General features: G+C 34.8%; 3 protein-coding genes across 3 annotated transcripts; 1 reads left to right on the top strand and 2 right to left on the bottom strand.

Annotated features, from left to right (window-relative positions):
• Positions 1-2,072: 2,072 nt before the first annotated feature.
• On the top strand, positions 2,073-4,914 carry HELRODRAFT_75172 (hypothetical protein; the record flags this gene model as incomplete). Its single annotated transcript, XM_009015443.1, has 6 exons — positions 2,073-2,220; positions 2,298-2,500; positions 2,786-2,980; positions 3,402-3,556; positions 4,268-4,449; positions 4,703-4,914. Coding segments are annotated over 6 exons (1,095 nt in total), but the record flags the coding sequence as incomplete, so codon positions are not given.
• Positions 4,915-15,237: 10,323 nt separating this feature from the next.
• HELRODRAFT_190806 (hypothetical protein) lies at positions 15,238-18,793 on the bottom strand (the record flags this gene model as incomplete). The annotated part of the gene is made up of 6 exons (XM_009015442.1): positions 15,238-15,876; positions 16,113-16,192; positions 16,692-16,746; positions 17,009-17,177; positions 17,750-17,928; positions 18,452-18,793. The coding sequence occupies 6 exons, from the start codon at positions 18,791-18,793 to the stop codon at positions 15,238-15,240; spliced, it is 1,464 nt and encodes a 487-aa protein (XP_009013690.1).
• A 595-nt stretch (positions 18,794-19,388) lies between these two features.
• HELRODRAFT_169603 (hypothetical protein) lies at positions 19,389-22,787 on the bottom strand (the record flags this gene model as incomplete). The annotated part of the gene is made up of 11 exons (XM_009015441.1): positions 19,389-19,577; positions 19,850-19,983; positions 20,199-20,307; positions 20,414-20,513; positions 20,592-20,699; positions 20,832-20,941; positions 21,597-21,683; positions 21,808-21,907; positions 22,029-22,114; positions 22,422-22,660; positions 22,751-22,787. The coding sequence occupies 11 exons, from the start codon at positions 22,785-22,787 to the stop codon at positions 19,389-19,391; spliced, it is 1,299 nt and encodes a 432-aa protein (XP_009013689.1).
• Positions 22,788-23,475: the final 688 nt, after the last annotated feature.

Below are 23,475 nucleotides of genomic sequence, written 5' to 3'. Positions count from 1 at the left end.
TTGTTATACTTTTGTTTGCCTCTATCGATCATAATGATGTTGATTAGTATATGAATAACTGAAGTGTTATGACAGACACAACTACACTATTGTCGTCATCATCGATGTCATCATCATCATCATCATTATCACAAACTTCATCACAAACATCGTCACATTCATCTCCAGTTCCGAGGAACATGATGATAAGAAGCAAGCACTGGCCTGTTGTCTAGCTACTTTCATGCAGTATGTCGGCATCAAACATAGCGCCATGTCTGACTCGCCCACGTTCGTGTCTAAAAAGGTTCCTTCTAAGATGAAGAAGGTTCTTTTTAACAATTTTTAAATTTTGTTCTTTTTAGTAATTGAGATTAATTAGATTGATATTTTGTGTTATATTTCTTAAATGGTAACTTTGCGATTGTATCCATCACTATTTCATGGTATTTAATTGTTTGACTCTTCCCATATAGATTTTTCATTGTGGAGTTTTGGCTAATTAAAGCACTGTTTGCCTTTTTGAAGTTAATTTTCCTAATGAAATTTACAAATGAAATGTGACGTTTTATGGCTTTCTCGTTGGATCTAAGGAAATGAGCTATAATGTATCATAATTACAATGTAAAGTGTTTCAATTAGTTTCACGTTGATTCATCATTTTAAAGAAGTGATGATCAACTGCAATCATTGTTTTAAAATGGTCAGCCAATATATAGCAAACATTCCATACGATAATAAGGCCAGCATATATTTTATACCCACACAAGTGCAAGTCCCACGTCTTCAAGACGGAGCTCTTCTCCAACATGTCCAACTGTGGTGTCTGCCACAAGCCTACCTGGTCCATGGGCACCAATGTTTTCAAGTGTTTGTGTTAGTCTTGGTCTGTTTCCTCTTTGAGATTGATTGATGAATGAATGGATGGATGGATGGATGGATGGATGGATGGATGAATGAATGAATGAATGAATGAATGAATGAAGGGATGGATAGAAGTCAAAAAAATCTGTAAGAAAAAAACCACAAGGAATATCATGACCAAATGAATAAAACTCTTAGTTTGAATTCAAACAAATAAAGTTTAAGTTCAACATCTGGTTACAACTAATAAATCAATCATTTTAATTACTTATTCTTTACTTATTTCTCATTCATTCGTTCGTTCGTCCGTTCGTTCGTCCGTTCATTCATTCATTCGGTCATTTAATTTATCCAGTAACATTCTATCAACACATATCATTGGTCAATGAATGCATTAAACCCATCTAGCCTGTGATGCACTTGTGCACAATCACTGCCTCATCAAGTTGACTGAACAGTGCTTCAACTCCAAACGAAAGTCCAACTTCTCATTCACATCATTTTGTTAGTTCAACAAGTTTTTTTTATTTTTTTTTTCATTTTACTTTTGCTTCAATGGATTGATAGATGATACATGGATGATGAGGTACATTGTGATTTTATAATGGATATATTTCCGCGTAGATTGGTATTTTGGGATGAATTTAAATTGTCAACAACGCTTGTTCAATGTTCACAATTCACATGATCATTTTTCATCATCATCATCATCATCTTTGTCATTATCCATCTATCTATTTATATCAGCTCATCTCTCTTCTCCATCGCAGCTTCCATGTTTGAAGATCCGAGCACATCGTTTGAGTTCAGCAGTTCCAAGTCATACACAGGTCTTTTTCGATCCCGCTCTTGTTCGCTGGCCGTCAAATCGGCCCTCATCGGTGACCCTGACCTCGACATTGACCTTGAACTTCCGTCGATCAAGGCCTTTATTTCTCCTGAAGAACTGAAAAAACTGAAACCAAAAGAGCTAAAGTTTCAGGAAACTTTGAATGGTTCGTAAGGCTGATGATGACTGTCTTGTTGGGATCTGTTTATTGTTGTCATTTGAAAGAATCCTTCTGATGTATGTTTCCTTCTGTAATTCGTGAATCATAATTGTAATTTCGATTTCGCGATACGTCTTTTGTTTATTTTGCCATCCGGAATTTTAGTATTTAAATTCAACATTAGGCAGATTTTTGAAAATTTTTAATTTTATCTTCCTTCATCGCTGATCCAACCATGCAGAACTTTTCCACACTGAGCGAGTTCACTTACGTCACCTGAAGGTCATGAAGATGTTGTACGAACGTCCAATGAGGAATGACCCAAATATCCTCCCAGCCCTGGTTGGCCTCATTTTTCCAAACCTGGATGAACTTATCGGGGTTCATGGTCGGTAACTGATGTTTTTTTTTTGATCTTTTTTTTTTCAAATCAGTTTTTAATTTTTGTTTTAATTTTATTTTCAGAAAATATAAATAGGGAATTTCAGAAATGTAGAGAACAGCAGAAGTTGGTTACGAAGGTTGGTGACGTCATCCTGTCCCAATTTTCGGGGGTCAGGGGCGACCATTTGAAGAAGGCCTGCTCCATTTTCTGCAGGGACCAGGCCCACGCCCTACTCGTCCTTAAGAAGAAACAGAAGAAGGAGAAATTGATGCAGATCTTTCAAGTAAATGAATCTTCAATTTATTGAAGATGATTTTTATAATTAATTTTGTCTATCCGTCGTTGATGATATTTTGTGCTGTTGAAAGGCGCATTTCAAATGTTCATCTTATTACTGATGTTTTTGACAAAAAAATTTCTCATCAAACAACAACAACAACATACATCCCAAGATTCATATTCATTAAACTTGTGGTGATAAAAACTAATAATTAAACCTTATATTGTTAGACATCATTTTGTTAAATATTATGTTATTAAACTTCACAATGATGAACATACAACGTAGGAGGCTTCTCTCAGTCCCTACAGCGGTCGGCTTGGCTTGAAAGAGTTTCTGCCAAAAGAGATGCAACGAATCACCAAGTACCCTCTTCTCATTGACAACCTCATCAACAATTCATCTCCACTGTCTGATGACCATTCGAAACTTATCGAGGCCAATAGATTGACTAAGAGTATTTTGAGATATGTTGATGGCCAGGTTGGTCGGTGGGTTGGCTGGTCAGTTGGTTGGTCAGTTGGTTGGCCGGTTGGTTGGTCAGTTGGTTGTTTAGTCAGTTGGTTGGTTGGTTGTTTAGTCAGTTGGTTGGTAGGTCGGTTGGTTAGACATTGGATCGGCTGGTCGTTTGTTTGTTTGGCTGAATTTGAATGTTTGTTTGGCTGAATTTGAATGTTTGTTTGGCTGAATTTGAATGTTTGGATAAGAACTGGCGGTTACTGAAGAGTAATGCCATTTAATGTTTTTTTATCGTTTATTTCAATTTGAATGAAATTCTCACATGTGTTATCTTTTTTATGCTCCATTCACCCGTTCTCTATGTTGGAAGCTCAACAAATTATACCAACACTTAATAAATTAATTTTCCATCATAATTTTTCAACATAACCAACCATCAATTCAGATGCGAGAGTGTGAGAACAAGCGTCACTTGGATGAATTGCAGTCGAGGTTAGATACACGTCTCATCGAAAATTCAACCGATCCAAACATGGAACCTTACAAAAAACTCGACCTGACCAAGAAGAAACTAATCTTGGATGGCGAACTGGTCGTCAAGTGAGAAATAAATAATCTCTACCTACAAATATCAACGCGTTGTAATTATTATTCTGTGTATTCTGCTATGCATACGTTGGTACAAACAGACTTTAAACCAGCAGCAATATTTTGAAGAGTTAATAATTTTTTGGAAAGAATACATCTATCGCTGTTACTCTTTTTAGACATTTTTCAAAAAACTTTCGATGAAATAAATTGATTAGATCGTTAATTAAATCAAATAATTGAATTGAATATAGTTGGCTTTTCATATGATTGTCGTTTCTATCTTGTTCGGCATATAACGAATGGGCTAGCAAGTAATCTATTCGTCAAAGATTTTAATGAGATTAGTTTCTACAATATCACGTCATCAGTTTTATATATTGCAATAATAGTTGGACGGTAGTGTGCACTGAGGTACACATTCGTTTTAGGATGTTTCTTGTGAAATGGTAGGGCTAACAATTTTGTTACAAAAATAATCTTAATAATGCTTATTTCTTCGACTCTTTGCCTTCAGCATAATTTTTTTTCTCTCAAAAATGCCATTCAACAGAATACTTAAACGCAACCACAACTAAATATCTTCATATCACGATTCATTAACCCGTATTTGAAAACCCCCGACCTAACCTTCATTTACGAAGCAAACAAAAACCTCCTGACATACTAACCTACATTCACGAACTCTCCCGATCTACTAACCCACTAACCCAGATACAAAAGAGCGGGAGGGCAGAAGAGTCACGACATGCACTGCATCCTGTGCGAGGACGTCTTGCTATTACTCATCAAGCAGGAAGACAGACTGGTCTTCAAATGTCAGACGACGACCATCGAAGACCGCAAGTTCACCTACTACCCTGTCCTCAAACTGTCTGGCCTTCTGACCAAGAATGCCGGGAAAGGTGAGACATTGATCGTGTGTAAGTGTGTGTGAATGTGCGTGCGTGTGTGTGTGAACGTGCGTGTAAAAAGTTACACGTATGTTTCTTTATACGTGCATTGGTTGGATGGGAGTAATTAAAAAGTGAAATGGAAAGAGGAAATACGTTTCAATGATGAAATGTATTAAAATAACGTGATGAATTGATTCCTCCAAACTTATTGTTTGAAATGAGGTGAATAAAATAAAGCCATAAATGAAACGAACCAACCCAGATAAGTACGCCTTCTACATCATAGACAGTAACTCGCCACAATTCTACCACATGGTTGCAAAGACCAAAGAACTTAGAAACAAGTCTGTACTTCGCAGTGTTTATTTGAGTAATTTTTTAACAATTTCGGATCATTACTCGTATTTTTTATTACTATACTATAATTATTTAAAGCTATTTGATTGTTTTGATTTAGTTGGTTGGTTTAACTAAATAAAAATCAGTGATATATTACTGATCCGTGATATATTTCAAATCCGTGGTATATTACAAATCCGTTGATTATATTACGAATTCCCAACTCATGCCAATCCAGATGGTTCGACGCCATCACAGATGCCGTTCAGAACTGCCAGCAACACCTTAGTATGCAGCAGCAGCAGCAGCATCACCACCTCAACAACAACAATCCTCATCATCTCCATCACCACCATTCCACATTTCATCATCACCTCCATCATCTGCCTCCTACACCATCATCCATCCTCACTTCGTCGTCATTAAAATTTCCTTCCACCATGCAACTGCACTCCAGTGCGGATTATTCCCTATCCATCAACGAGTTAGTAATTGTAATGGTTTTAATTGTAGTAGTGATAACGTATGGCTGTAGTAATGGTAGTTGTGGTAGCAGTAGTAGTGGCTGTAGTAAGTAGGTTAGTAAGTAGTAATTGCTTTTGCATGGTGATAGTAGAAGGTTTGTAACATTAATTGCTGTGGTAGTACTATTAGTATAAGTAGTCGTAGTAGTTGTAACGGTTGTAGTAGTAGCAGTAGTAGTAGAAGCAGCAGCTGCGGTTGTAGTAGTTGTTGCTGTTTACTTGGAAAATAGAACTTGGAAAAATACATGGGGAGATGTAATGTTAATGAATGGTTGTCTTATAATGGATAATGAATTAATCAAAACGTTGATTGGTTGCCTGATAAAAAAAGTAGAAGTTTGATAGATTGTATTCATGTAAAATCGATGGATCGATGGATTGAAAAACTTTTTATGAATATAATTATCCACATATCCTACCTTGCCACGACTGACTGCATCCAGGTTACAGCTGTTATTGGTCCACATTTGCATATGTGGATAGTTTTATAAATGATGCTTGAGTAATGTTTAATAATTTTTCATTCTCGATTTTCGAAACTTTTAAAACTTTCATGACAATTTTTCTTCAACAGGAAAATAAATGGTCCGATAATCAACGCCAACATTAACTACAATGACAACAATCTCAGTAGCAACAACAACAACAATCTAGTCAGGCAGCAACAGCAACATCGACAGCAGCAACAATCCACGCAACAACCAGTCCACAACATCAACAGTAGCAACAACAACATCAACATTAGCAGCAACAACATCAACATTAGCAACAACAGCATCAACATTAGCAGCAGTAACAGATCCAGTGAAACGAATTTAAATATGGTAAAACTACGAAAGAAAGATGCTGATGCAGTCGAGAAGGGTCTGTTCTACAAGAGGAGAGAGTCTGCCCCATCTTTGCTCGAAGCCCTCAAAAAAGTTTTCACAATTTTCTCACTCATTTGCCATTACCTCGTCATGTATCATCAACGTGGCTAGTTTTATAACCACTGTCGTCATCATTTCTCACATCATTGCCATTGTTTTTTAGTGCCTACTTTTTGATGTTATAATTTGCTGTTGTTATTATCAACTTCTTCATAATTTTAGCCATCAAAATCGAAATTATTATTGATGACGTCATCGCAGTGCTGTATTATTACATCATAATGTTACGTCGTATTACGTCATCATTAACGTCATCAACGATAACAACAAGCGCAACAACTGAACCACAGGTTGGAGCACCCCTTAGGAAGAAAACTCCATTCCACTCATCCAAGAGTTTGGATGTTAGATACGAAGAAAATGAAGATAGGTTGGTCGAATAACTGGCTGGTTGTTTGTTTAGTAGGCTGGTTGGTTGCTTGGTTGGTTGGTTTTTTTGGTTGGCTGGTTAATTGGTTGGCGAGCTTATGAAGTTAAACTCTTTTCAACTAAATTGTTTATACTGTATAGGTAAAATGTTTGCCATTTATTCAGCGATTCCTGCTGCCCAAGCGATACACTTTCCACAACGACAACAACTTCATTCCAACAAAATCAAAATGCTCCAGCAATCAACAATAACAGCAGCAATGACGTCAGCGTCATCATAGAACAACTGAAGGAGTGCATTTCTACCATCCATTGGTTGATCAAAAATAAAATCAAATTATCAAAAATGATAAATGATGATAAGACCGACGGTAATGGTGATGCTGGTTATGATGGTTATGATGATCACGATGGAGGTACGATTGTTCCTTCCGCTGCTGATGATGATGATAACGATCCAGGTTTTGGAAAGTTACTGAACAGGACATCGGCATCATCGCTGTCGTCGTCTTCATCGCTGTCGCGACCACTTACGTCTCCATCGACCTCACCGCCGCCACTTCTACCTACTTCATCGCCATCGACGTCATTGCCGTTTTCACCAGCCTCGTCACCATCGTTGATTCACAGACGTCATCATCAACATCACCTTCATCATCAACATCACCTTCATCATCATCAGCAGCAGCAGCATCAACATCAAATGAGTGACATCACATTGCGTACATCAACTCACAGACCGCTCTTCAACAGATTCTCCCTGGACCTCTCAAAATTATCATCATCATCTTTCTCACCCACGCTATCATCATCATCACCACCAGACAAATCAAACAACAATCTCAATAGCAACAGCAGTTTCATCATGTCACCGTTGTCTCAGCTGATATTTGAGTCATCATTGTCACCGTCCACATCATCATTAACAACATCACCAGCTTTGTTGTCACCAGCTTCATCATCGTTGTCCTCTTCACCTCCCCCATTGCTTCTACTAGACGATGACCATGTTAGGGTTTATTTATCTTCATTATTATTGAGTCATGATTATTTATGAATCCAAGAGTTTGGAGCTTGGACTGCTTTGTCACTGGCCAACTTTCTCAAGTACAATGTTTGATAAACCCAATGAACGATCTTGTTTTTTTGTTGTTTTTTTTTTTTGAAAATTCAATTTAATTTATTTTTATTTTTATTTCTTCTCCGACAATAAGATGAGACAGTTGAATGCTGATTTCAAGGGCATGCGTCAGCAAAAGTTGATCGAGTTTGCTTTGCTACAAGTCAATTACATCAACAAACTTGTCTTTTCACAGCAGCCGTCGTATCAAAATCAGTCGCACCAACATCAGCAACAGCAGCAGCGCCAGCAACATCATCACTACCGACAACACCATTCTATCAGCCACCACCACTCAACGAAGCTACAGCGACATTTAAAACAGCAGCAATCACCGTGCAATAAAACTGATACCTCATCAAAAGTTCCAGCAAAATCCGGTGTTCTAAATATAGAACAATACATCATTAAAGATAAATATAGAAACAACTCTACGGCAGAGAACGTTTCATCCTCCCAAGCGTTGGATAATGATACTAGAGATATGGATAGAGGCGAGATGAGGATGATGACAAGAGAGGGGATGGATGAGTTACTGACTGACGTTGATGTGATGAGGCTGATGTCCTGCTCTACTGCCATTGAACTTGCCATTGCTAACATCATAGTGGGTGATCTGTGTCCTTTATCGGTGTTCAGATTCCGTTTTGTTACTCTTCTTCAGCTTATTATTATTATTATTATTATTGTTGTTGTTGTTGTTGTTGTTTTTGTTGTTGTTATTATTGTTATTCTTTTTTTGATAGACATTCAAACTAAAGTTGATTCATTTCTAGTTGTTTTCATTTTTTATAACCTAGTTCAATATGTATGAGTCACAATTCTTTTATTCAGTCGTTTTTCTGATGTTTTTCATTCATTCATTCATTCATTCATTCATTCATTCATTCATTCATTCATTCATTCATTCATTCATTCATTCATTCATTCATTCATTCATTCATTCATTCATTCATTCATTCATTCATTCTTTTATTCATGCATTCCTTTATTTCTTCATTTCATTTTTCACTCCTTCATTTATTTATTCTTTAAGTCTTCTTATTTTTAAAGAAAAAAGCTTTTAAAAAAGCCGATTAACGCGGCTGAGATGTGGTTTTTGAGAAGAATTATGAAAATTAGTGGGACCTCTCATACTTCGAATGAAGATGTATTAAAACAGTCCGGTTATGAAAAGAGGAAACTACTACTGACAATCCGAAGGGAGTAGTTAAACTTTTTCGGTCACATCATACGGGAGGAAAGAATGGAAAATCTAACAACTACTGGAAAGAATGCAGGGAAAAGAGATCGCGGTCAACAACGAATAACATTCCCTGTGTCACTTGTTGAATATCACCACATTTTAACTTCTACTGAGAAGATAAGGCACGAGAAAGAAAGTTTCTCAATATTAATTATAATTGATTTAATTAGCCAACCAGCCAATCAATTATTAAGCTAATCATTCCTTTAATCAATCGATCGATCAATCAATCAATCAATCAACCAACCATTCATTTAATTCGGAAATGAAAAAGTAATAACTTAACCTCATTGCAGGCAAAACAGTATGAACAGAAGGATGACATTGAAGTTTTCAACAATATCCACAGTCCTACTAACAAGACTTCTACCACTACCACTACTACTGCTATTGCCTCTACTACCATCACCACTACTACTACTGCTACTACTACTACTAATAATAATAATAGTAATAATAATAATAATAACGACGGTGAGGATGTTGATGTTGAATTCGGCGATGAATATTATTAGGTTTCTTTTAATTTTGTGTCGGCGTACATCGTACAATATATTTGATTGACCGCTATCGCTTATTTTATTTCCTCTTTCTTTTTTTTGGTTTAATCATTCTTTCAATTGTTCGTTTGTTCGTTCGTTCGTTTATTCTTCTTTCGTTCATTTAGTTATTCACTTATTTCTTGCATTATGACAATTCCATTTTTATTTATTAGATTGATTCCATTCATTTAGTCTTAAGAAGCATATATCATTTTTTGCGTGCTTACAACTCAAACACTCTCACAAACACGCACACTCTTATTCACAAACACATACACACACACACACACACGCTCGTGTGTGTGTGTGTATGTGTGTGAGTGTTTATTTGTGTGTCAGTATACGTGTATGCTTTGGTCTATGATGATAATCTGACGCATGTTTATTCTAATATAGTATTTACTTACGTGTAGTTTTGTTTTTTTTTTTCAAATTTTTAGCATCGTATTAATATTTTAAGCTGATATCAAGGTTAATTTCATATGACATTTTAAAATCATTTTTATTGCCAATTGTCATTGATAACAATAATAATAATAATAATAATAATAATAAAGATTTTAATTATAGTTATATTTAGAAATTGTTTTATATAAAACGCTATCACATATTCCGTTCTGTTCAATGCCGTTTACGTTCAATTTTTTAATTAATAAATAATTAATTAATAGGTCAATTAGTTATTAACTTTCCATTCAATCATTTAATTTATTTATTAATTGGTTAATTGAGGTGTTTATAATATATTCAGAAATTAAAATAGCCGGGCCATATATTATCTATTCTTTGGGAGCCGTTATGTTTTTTGGTAGTTTTTATCATTAGGTTGTCACCATTGTAACGTACGGTCATCATCATCGTTGTCGTCACTATCACATCGTCAACATTCTTATTATTATTATCATCATCGTCATTATTATTATTATTTTTGTTATTATCATCAACATTGTTATTACCATGATTATCATCATCGTTTTAGACATCATTCTTATCATCATCACCATAATTATACATCATTCTCATCATTATACATCATTCTCATCACCATCATCATCATTGTCCTCATCACCATCAGCATCTTCGAAGCGCATTTCAAAGTTATTAATTTATGAAGTAATTATTGAGTTTTTTGAGATGTTATGTGTTTTTTTATTTTATTTTCAATGCCAATCATAACCTCTTTATTCAATTTATTTCAACTTAATTTTAAAAAATAAAGAAAATAATTTGTTTTTTTATTATTATTAATTTAATTTAATTATAATTAGTTAATATTCTTATAAAATGTTAAAATTTTGTTTACTTATTCTTCTGTAATGTTATTTTATATGTAACAAATTTATACCAAAATGCATGACTATGTCATTTTAAATATATATATATATATATATGTGTGTGTGTGCGTGTGCATGGCGTGTGTGGCGTGTATGTGTATTGTATGCATTAGCTTATTTCATAAAAAAAGAATTTCATTCGTTTTACTATGTTTTGAATTATATTGGAAATTTATATATCTCTATTTTTTATCTACAATCGACCAATCAGCTTTTAATATTTTAGATTCTACTATTACTACCTTTCTGGCTTATACGAATCATTCTGATTTTTTTTTTTGTTTCATCTTTAGTTGTGGCTCTCTTTTTCAAATTTATTTGTATATTGCTCTGGTTTATTGTGATATTGTATATACGTTTATATGCATACATACATACATTCATGCATGCATGCATGCATGCATGCATACATACATGCATACATACATACATACATACATACATACATACATACATACATACATACATACATAAATACATACATACATACATACACACATACACACACACACGTACATGCATACTTTTAAAAGTAAATTTATATTCAAATAAATATGTTACTACTACACACAAAGATATATTTCCATTATTCAAATATTTGCCCACATTAATTAATAATATTTCTTTATTGTTATTAAAATATTTTGTTATATCACACGTTCTTACTCACCAATCTTATAGAGCTTTGAATTCATTTCATACGAGGTTATGTTGTAATGATAATCGTTGCTATGGTTATTGCTATGGTTGTTGTTTTGGTTGTTGTTATGGTTGTTGTTGTTGTTTTTATGGCTGTTGCTATGTTTTTTGTTGTTTATTCTCAAACATTATTACGTCAGCCTATGGTTATTTAAATGCTGTGTTGAGTTTTCCACCATTCTCTTTCCTATTTTCTTTCAAGTTGAATTCTAAAAATTGTAATTTGGCTAACAATTAAGTCATCTCATTTACTAATATCACTGATGAATAATATTAATTATAATAAAAAAAATAAAAATAATAATAGCTTTATTATTATTGTTACTATTATTTAATTTAACAATTGCATGCTCTATGGCGCATGAAATGTCTAAAGGTTAACTACGAAATAACACTCATTACATATAAAATCATCAATAAAAAATTAATCTGTTTTTTAAAATTTTATTTCTGATAGATTAATTATTTTTCCTTCATTCAGTTTTTAAATCTAAAATACCGTCCCTATTCACTGTTGTTACCTACTTGTACATCGTTATGTTCGTACCAATCCGTTAACATTCCACGTTCATCCATTCTATAATTTGTCAGCTCTCTTGGGAAACAATTATAATTATATAATAATAATAATTATGAATAGCAATTATAGTAATGGTAATAAACAATATAAATCATGTTGTTTTTTAGGTGTTTTATTCATTTTTGAGGAGATAACGCGATAAATTTCCATTTATAGAAATTGCCTTCTTTTTTGGCATTGTTCAGTTTATTGTAAAATTTATTTAGTTTCCAAACGATAAACCGGTATAAGGTATCTCTGACCAATGTCAACTTGACTTTAAGAGGTTTATCAACTCATCTTCCATATTAGCCGATCTGTGTACAAAAACATAGTCAATCAATCAATAACTCAATCAATCAATCAATTAACTAAATATTAATTAGCGATTTAAGTTAATTAATTTTAAAAATATGAAAGAAAAGAATTTGAATTGTAATCCTGCAATGCTAAGTACGTCTTGTTTCAGTCAGATTGGTATTTTATATTAAAAGTTCTATGGGAGGAGCCAGATAATTCTAAAAAATATTTTCAGAAATCAATTTAGTTAGTTTCTGACGACTGTAATTTTTTCATTCGCTCCTAATTCAGTTCGAAAATTAAATTCGTTATTCTCATTTGAAAAGATGAAAAATACATTGCAGAATTCAAAAATTCATGAAATAGGTGAACGAAAATGGAAATGTCTAACACGGAGTTATACAGAAGTTTTAAGCGTTTGACATTCTTGTCGTTGTTAGCGTCTCTTGTTATGACGATGACGAGAGGGTTCTGAAACTTCGAAAGTTCCTAAACCAGACATTATCCATTTGTTAACAGTTCAATCAACACTGGTTCAATCAGGTCATAAATATTTAACATACAATAAATAGATTTTTTTTCTGGTATAATATCCTTTTAAAGACACAAACGACCGTCGATTTTCACAAAAAAGACTCTAAAATTTTGACTGGTATTGGTATGTGGAAACAACCGCTGAAATTTGCATTGATTAAAACTACATAACTACAAACACACATAGTTCTCAAATAACATTAACACTGACACTTCATTTAACATCATTGAAACATGTCGCCATCAGCAAAAATGACTTCAAACAGATAAACAACAACAGAGATAACAACTACGATGACAACAACACCAACAACAACAACATACAGAGAGCAAAGAAGGCGAATACAACGAGATGAATGTATAATCTTTCCATTGAGATGATGCTACTAGTACGTTCATTGGGTAGTGTTGAACAACTTCGAGTCCTATTGGTTGTTGTACGTGTGATTGGTTGTTGTACGTGTGATTGGTTGTTGTACGTGTGATTGGTTGTTGTACGTATGATTGGTTGTTGTACGTATGATTGGTTGTTGTACGTATGATTGGTTGTTGTACGTATGATTGGTTGTTGTACGTGTGATTGGTTGTACGTATGATTGGTTGTTGTACGTGTGATTGGTTGTTGTACGTGTGATTGGTTGTTGTACGTGTGATTGGTTGTTGTACATGTGATTGTTGTGACGATAATGACATAAATAATAATGATAATATAATGAATATTATCACATATTCATGATAGCATTTGGCGAATGTTGTCCGCTGTCCAAGAATTAGCTAGGCTATCCTTCTTAATTGTACGTAGCGTGAGATCTCAGGACGTACGTACATGTTTGAAACATCCATTGATAAGTACCTACTTCACAAAAATTGCACCATACAAAAAAATGAGAAATATATACATATATATATACATATGTAGATATATATGTAGATACATACATATATAGATATATCTTTGAATATTTGTAAATTATATTTGTGACCTTCCAGTCTAGGTGTCCTATCGGAGAGCTTGAATACAGTCTGTCCAGTCTCAATTGATATGATTGACAGCTCGCCAATTAATGACATCACAATGTAGGAGGAGTTTATTTTACTAGCCGATAGAAGTATCTAGAGAGTGTATCATTAAAATGTATCTTATGATATAGTTACTAAATCGTGATAAAAATTCTTGAATTGAAATTGAATGTTAATTGCCAATTACAAAAATTGCAATCCTTTTACATAACTCAGGAGTGTCAACTAACACAGACAGACACATGTATATGGTAAACTGAGGTTTCCTTTTGCATTTGAATCTGGTCACTACAATACAGACCCAGACGCTCCACAGTTACACCGCATTAGAGTCATATATATTTATCGAGATATTCTATTCAATTTTTAAATGACACATACCGACAGATTAAGCGAAACTAATTTGGAATAGCTTGAAACATTTTTTTTTCAGATTACATACATTTAGTAATGTAATGATCAAAAAATGTACGCACGTCACAGCAAATGACGTCATCATGAGAGCAGAGTTGATATTGGGCGCTGGTGAGGATAACTTCCTTCCTAAACTTCAGTAGGGAAGTCGTGTTGAGATTGATGAGGACCAGGTCTACTGAGGCTGTGTGATTGGTTAGTCGATCGGTCGTTCGGTTGGTTGGTTGGTCAGTCGGTTGGTTGGTTGGTCAGTCGGTTGGTTGGTCGTTCGGTTGGTTGGTTGGTCAGTCGGTTGGTTGGTCAGTCGGTTGGTTGGTTGGTCAGTCGGTTGGTTGGTCAGTCGGTTGGTTGGTTGGTCAGTCGGTTGGTTGGTCAGTCGGTTGGTTGGTTGGTCAGTCGCTTGGTTGGTTGGTCAGTCGGTTGGTTGGTTGGTCAGTCGGTTGGTTGGTCGTTCGGTTGGTTGGTTGGTCAGTCGGTTGGTTGGTCAGTCGGTTGGTTGGTTGGTCAGTCGGTTGGTTGGTCAGTCGGTTGGTTGGTTGGTCAGTCGGTTGGTTGGTCAGTCGCTTGGTTGGTTGGTCAGTCGCTTGGTTGGTTGGTCAGTCGCTTGGTTGGTTGGTCAGTCGGTTAGTTGGTTGGCTGAAAGGTTGGTTGGTTGAAAGGTTGGTTGAAAAATGGGTTGGTTAGTTGATCGGTCGGTCAGTCGGTCGGTTGGATGAGTAAATGGTTGACTGGTTTTTTTTGTACTCACAATGATTTATTAATAACGCGTAATAAAAATTAAAAATAGTAATTTTTATATAGTTAAATAATTATTTTCATATAGATAAATAACTATTTTCATATCGTTAAATATTTATTTTTTATAAAGTTAATGCGAAAAATTTATTAAAGTAGCCTTCAAAATCGTAATTAAAAATTTCATATAGATGAACGAATGACCTCCTTCGTGATGACCACCACCACCAGCAGCACCACTTGCGAACGGCGGATAGAGCAAGATGACTGCCACAAAATTCTGCTCGCCATCTTCCCAACCATCACCCATCACTTTATCGTTATATTTGTTTCCACTCTTGCTATTATTTCCATCTTCGTTGACCTTTGACCTCTGAGACCTGGTTTTTGAATCCATTTCCGAATTTTTTACTGAAGTTTTTGCAACTTTGGAGACGTAGAATTTAACACATTCAGCAGTGCGCTTTCTGTAAGATTGAGAAGAGTATGATAGCAGAGTTTTATCTTTTGTGTGTCTTGTCACCGTGTAGAATCTGCTAATGTTATCATCGATACTGTTGTTGAAGTGGCTGTTGTCGTGGCCGTTGTGGCTACTGTAAGGTGGCGACAACGCCGAAATGTTACTAAAGTGCTGGTAGCGATTGTTTTTGTTGAGAAGCAGGGTGTTACTGCTGTTGATGTTGAGTGGCATGTTGTTGCTGTTCTGGTTGCTGGTGCCATTATTGATGATGGCACTGCTGCTTATATCCTCCATAGGCTTGTACACTGAGGTCTGCGTCAGTGAATGGGTGGGAAACTATTTACGACATGACAGCCATTAGTGCAACGTGAACCTTTTTTAAATTGTCTTAAAGCTACAAATCTGAGAACCTGTTATTGCTACTAAACACCTGATATGTTTTTATTAGGACAACAACAACAACAACAGCAACAACAGCAACATCAACAAAAAAACAGCAACAACAACAATAAAGAACCAACAGCAACAACAACAGCAACATTACTAACAACATACTGGCCTCCTTGAAGAATGTTACTGGAGTACAGTAACCAGCCATTCTTCATGTGCTTCTCTATGTGTTTCTCCGCTACAATCAACCAGGGAAGAAATTTTCACGAAGTTAATTATTCTTAACAAATAAAATAATATAAATAAAATATATATATATATTTAATAAAAAAATATTTATGATAGTTAAATCAGATCAGATAAATAATGATTGAGTGAATGAATAGAAAGTAAATGAATGAATGAATGAGTGAATAAAAATGAATGAATGAATGAATGAATGAATGAATGAATGAACGAACGAACGAACAACGAACGAACGAACGAACGAACGAACTAACGAACGAACGAACAAACGAACAAACGAACGAACAAACGAACAAACGAACGAACAAACGAACGAACGAATGAATGAACTAATGAATGAATGAATGAATGAATGAACGGATGAACGAATGAATAAACGAATGAATGAATGAATGAGTGACGTGAAAATTAATATAAAAACAAATGGATGAAAAGTTATAAAAAAAAATATGAGTGAGATATATTTCTTAAACTATAACAAATAAGAACACCTGTCTGCAAATTCATTTCATTGCGGCTATCATCCATGCCCTGTACGAACATGATCTGGAGAACATGGTGACGAAAAATGGTTGCGCCAAAAAAAAATTGGATTAATACGACTATTATCAATATCTACCACAAGTTACCATCATCGTCATCCTCCCCATTATCATCATCGTTGTCATCGTCATCCTCACCATCATCATCATCGTCGTCATCATCATCATTATCATCATCATCATCATCATAATCTTCATTAATATCACCATTATCATCATCACATATATAACCATTATCATTTTCATCATCGCCTGACTTTACTAACGTGTATGTCATCAGATGATGAAGTTGATGTTGACGACGACGACGATGATGATGGTGATGACGACGACGATAATGATGGCGAGTAGATGGATTTTTTCATTTTAAGTTTCAAGCACCTACTCGGCTCGATGTGACTGTCACTCTCTGATTCCCCTTTCTTCAAGAATTGTCTTTTGGAAAAATAATTTCCACCATTCTCATCATCGTCATAAATAAATGTGCTGGATGAGCTCTCATGAATTCATTTTTTTGGAGTAAATAAAAGACCGTATCGTATCGTAAAATTGTATCGTATCGTATCGTACAAGTGTTATCGTTAACGTCATTCACTTCACCAGCTATATCACCATTGTCATCGTTGTCGTCGTCAACACACCACCTTATCATTACATATCATTTGGCCATCATCATCTTTGGCCAGTATCAATTATTGTTACAATTACCATCATCATCATCATCAGCATCATCATTATTATTATTATTTATTATTATTATTATTATCCTCACTACTATTGAGTTATTTAACATCAGAAGACAGTTATATCGCCGAAAATACCAGTGTATGCCATTCAGTTTTATGTCACGATCGATCCTTTTCAAAATCATCATCACAAATGTCATCCTACTAACCATCATCATCGTCATCATCATCGCGTCATCATCATCATCATCATCATCATCGGTACTCACCATCAACATCATCACAAACGTCATCATCATCATCATCATTATCATCACCAACCTATCATGTTTCCATAGACAAATAAGTCCATTCGAATTAATAGTAACAAAATCGCTCTGACGGCTGTTTACGTGAGCCAGCAGCAACATGACTCCATCTTGTTTTTGTGGTTTGTTGACTGGTTGAAGATTTTGTTGTTGTTGACGATGTTGCTGCTGCGGTAGTTGACGCTGGGGTTGCTGGTGAGTAGCAGAAGCGAGACGACGAAGATGATGATGATGATGTTGACGGTGAAGAAACGCATCCACCTCAACACTGTTGCCGATTTTATCACCACTGGTGAGTAACTTTCTCTGGCTCTTGCATGGAAATGTTTAAACTTCAGTGAATGAACAAATGGATGAACAAAGTGATTGGTGAACAAACATGCATATTCATATTTTTCAATATTTTTTTCGACTCAGAATCGCTTACATTTCTGGTTTAGTTGCCTTAGATTTTGGGTTTCAAAAAGCGGCCAAGTGGCAAACTCACAACCACCATATACACTTGTATTAAAAAGCACCGCGCGTTACAGTTCAGTTTTACGAAACTGAGTTTTGACCAGCATTCGAACCTGGTTAACGCACTATAACAACTGCACAGACTGCTTGTGAGAGGAAAACAAATGTGAAAGATGGAAAGGTGGGCATGTTTTGCAATGTAGTTATTCAAATAAACAGACGGTAATGATGTGAAATGAAAAATAAATACGTCACATACTTTAATGAAAATTGTACGCTGCGAGGCTATGCTCTTAAAAAAACTATCATCATCATCGTGACTATCGTCACTTTTATCATCATCTTCCTCTTCTTCGTTGTCATCCTCTTCACCATCACTTTCATCATTTTCTGTGTCATTGTCATCGTTGCCATCTTCAGTATCGTTGCCTCCTTCATTAGTCTCCTCCTCCTCCTCCTCTTCATCATCTTCTTCTTCATCTTCATCATTCTCATCATTGTTTTTGTGAGTAGTAGGTGACAACGATGATGAAGATGATGGTAGCAATGACGAAAATGACGCTAAATTGCATACGAGGAAGTTCCCCGCATCAAAAGCCATTGCTATGACTGGCTGTCATGTGATGATGATGACGATGATGATGGTGTTGAAGATGATGATGATGACTGGCTGCCATGTGATGACGTAACGACAATAATGATGATGATGATGATAGCAATAGTGAGTAAAGTTATGGTAGTAGTGATGCTGTAGACGACGATGATGATGACGATGAACAAAATGTTAACAAAGAATGTTTGAAGATTCAAGTATGCACAGCAAAACAATTTTAAAGCAACTATCGACCTTTGAATTTATAAAATAAATTACAAAAATAGCAAATTATCACTCAATATATTCGCATCATCACATCATCACATTATCACCTGGACACCGCGATGATGATAGTGGTGGTGGTGGTGATGATGATGATCACTTTTGTCATTCAAAAATACGACACTCGTTGGTACATTATTCATTCCTTCATTCGATTCTTCCGTGATGTGATCTATAATGTTGTAATGAGAATGAACGAAAGAATGAATGATTGTGTGAAAAAAGAATGAATCAGTGAGTGAATGAACGAACGAACGAAAGAACGAATAAATACGTAGAAAATCAAGAATAAACACTGATAATATAAACCACAAAAAATCTATCTACTAGTCTGCAACATGAAATCCCCAGAAGCTGCTTCCATGGTGATTAGTCGCACTAACATTTCAGGGATGTACCCATCTTCGCCCTTCACGATGACAAGGTCGTCTTTAACACTTCCACCCCCTCCTGTTTTTTGATTGGTCAAACTGACTCCGCCCACCAGAGACCACACGTTCAGAACACCCTGAAAATTTTAATATCACAACTCACGTACAATGCAATGTACAACGCATGTATAACCTACAAAATAGAGAAACATTTGTGCAATATTTCGTTAAATTAAAAACATTATAATGTTTTGTTCATGAAAATAAACTTTTCAAATCGCAATAATATCAATATTGATGGTGACAGTGATGCTGAAATAAGAGTAAAAAAACAAGATGAAGTCCAGTCAGTCGTACCGTCATTCATTCGACATCATTTTTTGCGTCCAACAAACAAACAAACGCTGACCATTTTGGTCATGCTCATCAAATACTTCGAATCCCTTGTCCACGATAGGCTGATGACTGGGTCATGTGACTCACTGAAATGTACTCTGATTAGTCGAGGCGGGATCCAATTAAAATCGATTACACATACGTGGCCTGGCGGATGTGAATGGTTTGAAAATATGTAGTGAAGTATTAACGTTGAAAAACTTTTCAGAAAACTTTTTTCAAGTGCTTACGGATTGATTATTTATTGAAAATAAATTCAAACTTCTAATTTTACAATCAATAAAAAGGAAAAAAGTAACAATTTTAAAAATCAGAAAAATTTTAAATTAAAAAAAATTTTGTTTGAATTGCTTTCGTTGAACCTCTGAGATTGGAGAAAGCAGAGAATCTCATGTTGGGAGAGACTTGCAACGCGGAGATTCCCACACACTTCTGAGTGACTTGCTGGTTCTTCGTAAAAACTTCGAAATTCTGACGTAATTTTTGTCAATTTTGTTAAAAATAGTATTTAATCAACACTTAATTGTTTATTTTTAATTTTGTAACTACAAAATTTTGATAGATGGAAATGTCTTACACTCCAATAATCAAGTTGAGCGTTTTGCAAGACTTTCCATTGTTCAGTGGACGGGGCCAGCCACTGATCACAACCAATCAAACAAGTGTAATCTAATACTCTTGAAAAAATGATATTTTGCAATATTACTAAATAAATTTATGAAAGTAGTTTGACATGAAATAATTTATTCACAAACTTCGGGTTAAAATCTTGAAAATGAAAGTGGAATATTTCCTCGTCGCTGACGTCATGTTCCTCTCCGGTCAGGTACACCAGGAATTGTTGGTGTTGAAATGGACCACTACTTTCACGCAAAGTTAGATATAATTTACAGTTATCAAAGCAAGAAAACAATGCCTTTTCTAACAATATTTTCACTTGCCATGTAAAAAGACATTCATTAAAATGGTTACGTTTAAAATGAAAATCACCCAACCTAGACTTGGAGAGCGATTCGAGAAAGATCTTCTTAACATAAGCACTGCATCGTTGCAATGATTCGATTGTTTTGTTTGTGTTCCTCAAAATTTCAGATAACGTAATGTTCTAAATGGAAGTAAATATAATTAAATAAATATTTCACATATATTATTTATTATATTAAATCATTATTATTAATTGCGAAATCATTCATCATCACCAAACGTTTCAAGGAGCAACCATGGCTAGGAAAAAATTCACCACCAGCCAGAGTTAAAATAAAACAGTTGCATGAACTCGCGCAGAATACTATTAGTCCTCTGATTTTATCACCACACCATAAGACATCTTTTTCAACGACGTTGTTTGAAAGAAGATAAACTGTTTAAATATTTCCTACACTATCCTAATTTAGTTGATTTTATCTGAACTTCCACTCAAACGGAACAGGTTCGTTTGCTCGAACCCTGCTTGCAATGTAAGCAACATGAAACTGTCTAACTTAGTTCCAATCTTCTGATGTTTGGATATTTAAAAACGTTCTACTAATTTTTTCCCCATGTAACTGCACTCCAGTGGCAATTACTATTTTTGCCTTTACTTTACTCTCAAATGTAAGATTTTTTCCAGGCTTTTAGACGTAATTTAACATACTCAAATTACAATCTTTCGTTCTAATAATTTTATAACTTTTGTCATAATTTTTTCCAATGTAAAGCAATCGCAGTTAACAAAATTAATTTTAGATTCGCGTTGTTCGTTCAAATAATGAAAAACGTACAATGATATTTTTGACAATCAGATCATGCGATTTGTGTTGACCGAATTTTGAAACTTTGTAGTGCACTGTCACCTCGTTCACAATGACCTTAGTTATTTAATTTGTTAATTAATTTAGAATGATTTAATTTAATTTCATTTAAAAACAATTTTTAAACGAAAAAATATACATACAAGATAAAGAACAATATGAATGACAAAAATAGTTTCACTTCATTTAAAATGTCATCAAACATTCTTTCAACTTTCTGATTGATGTCCAAATCGCCTTTCGTTGCTGTATTATTGTTTCTTGAGTCTTCAACTGAAGATCTGGAAGTGAAACAATTCGAAGTATTTGTTAAAAATAAATACACTCTAATGAAACATAATAAATTGTTTATTGTTTAATAAAAAATTGTTGGAAAGAAAAGGATTATTAACACCAGATTACCTTTGGCCACTATTTGCACTCCTGTTCGATTTCTTGCAGACTACATACAGTAAATCATTAACGAACTCATCCAAGATAGATCTCACCTGTTAAACAATGACCAACACGCATAATTCAGAGAAAATAAGCAGTCTGCCAAGCAAGGATTGGCAACAAACTGCGTCGTAAATCCTTTGACGAATAGTTTGTTGTAAATAGAAATAATCTTACGTCGGTGAGGACGAACATGACACATTTTATATATAAAGATGTGGATTGTTTAAGAACTAACCATGTATAAACGTATAGAAAATAATACAATTTTGTTTCACAAAGCGATAACAGTATTACCAGCGATATATTAATCACATTTCAAATATTAATGAACACTTTTCGTAGACTAGAATGACCAACCACGAAATAGTGCAACATCTGAACGTGTGACGTGTAAGATGTCGGTCCCCACTCTCTTCCATACTTCGGCACATCATCATGAATCCTGATAGGAACCAGTTTAATTGACATGAAACTTTCGTCATAGACGTGTGGTGACAAATTTGTTTTTGTAGAAATTTCAGGCAACACAAGGGAGGCGGACGAGTGTGGTCTCGTGAGTGGGAGTGGTGGCAACCCTCCTAACGACAGACTACCCGCTTCCGATTTTTTCAAACTTTATAATAATTAAATCGATTCATCTTCCAATATTTTCCCAATAAACTTATCGATTAAGAGCGAAAACTTACCTTTCGGTCGATCTGTTCCTCTTAATACTGTTGCCATCATCGAACCCTTAATTACAAACAGTGCAATCATTAAAAGATTACAACTCGAACTTTTTCAACGAAAGTGTAAATGTAACACCTGGATTGGCAGACACCCACCTGGATTAAAGGACACCTTGCTGGCGATGCGAGGCAGAGCAAACTTATCACTTCTCCCAGAATTACTAAAAATGATTTAAAATAGTTTGATATCTGTCTTTAAAACTTAATATCTATTGGCAACTAACGTATTAAAAAGTAATTTATCCGCAATTTTTTGATGAATCAATGTCGAATGCAGTATATCCATTGTACAAAATATCGCGTCACTGAGCGTAAAAACCTTTCAACCACGAAACATAAATAACTATTAATTTGTTTTCAGCAACAAAAATGAGAAAAAAACGAAACAAAAGCAAAGTAAAAACTAAGAAATCAATGCAATGCAAACGTGAACTGGCACACTCAGCAACCGACAGGCAAATGGAAGGCAATCAATATGGTTCAGTGAGTGACATAGCAACCAACAAGAACATCACAACGTTCAAACATTCGCAAATGATGGAATGTTCATGAAGACAAACGAATATGCAATTATACTCATAAACTAATGTTATTATCAATAGACATATTTCATGAATAATAATGTCAGCGTAACTTTAAATTATATTTTCTTAAACAAATTGAAAACAAACACGTAAAAAATA

This window comes from Helobdella robusta, assembly GCF_000326865.2.
Source record: "Helobdella robusta unplaced genomic scaffold HELROscaffold_16, whole genome shotgun sequence".
In the NCBI taxonomy this organism is placed as follows: domain Eukaryota; kingdom Metazoa; phylum Annelida; class Clitellata; order Rhynchobdellida; family Glossiphoniidae; genus Helobdella; species Helobdella robusta.
This window is presented reverse-complemented; position numbering and strand designations above follow the sequence as displayed.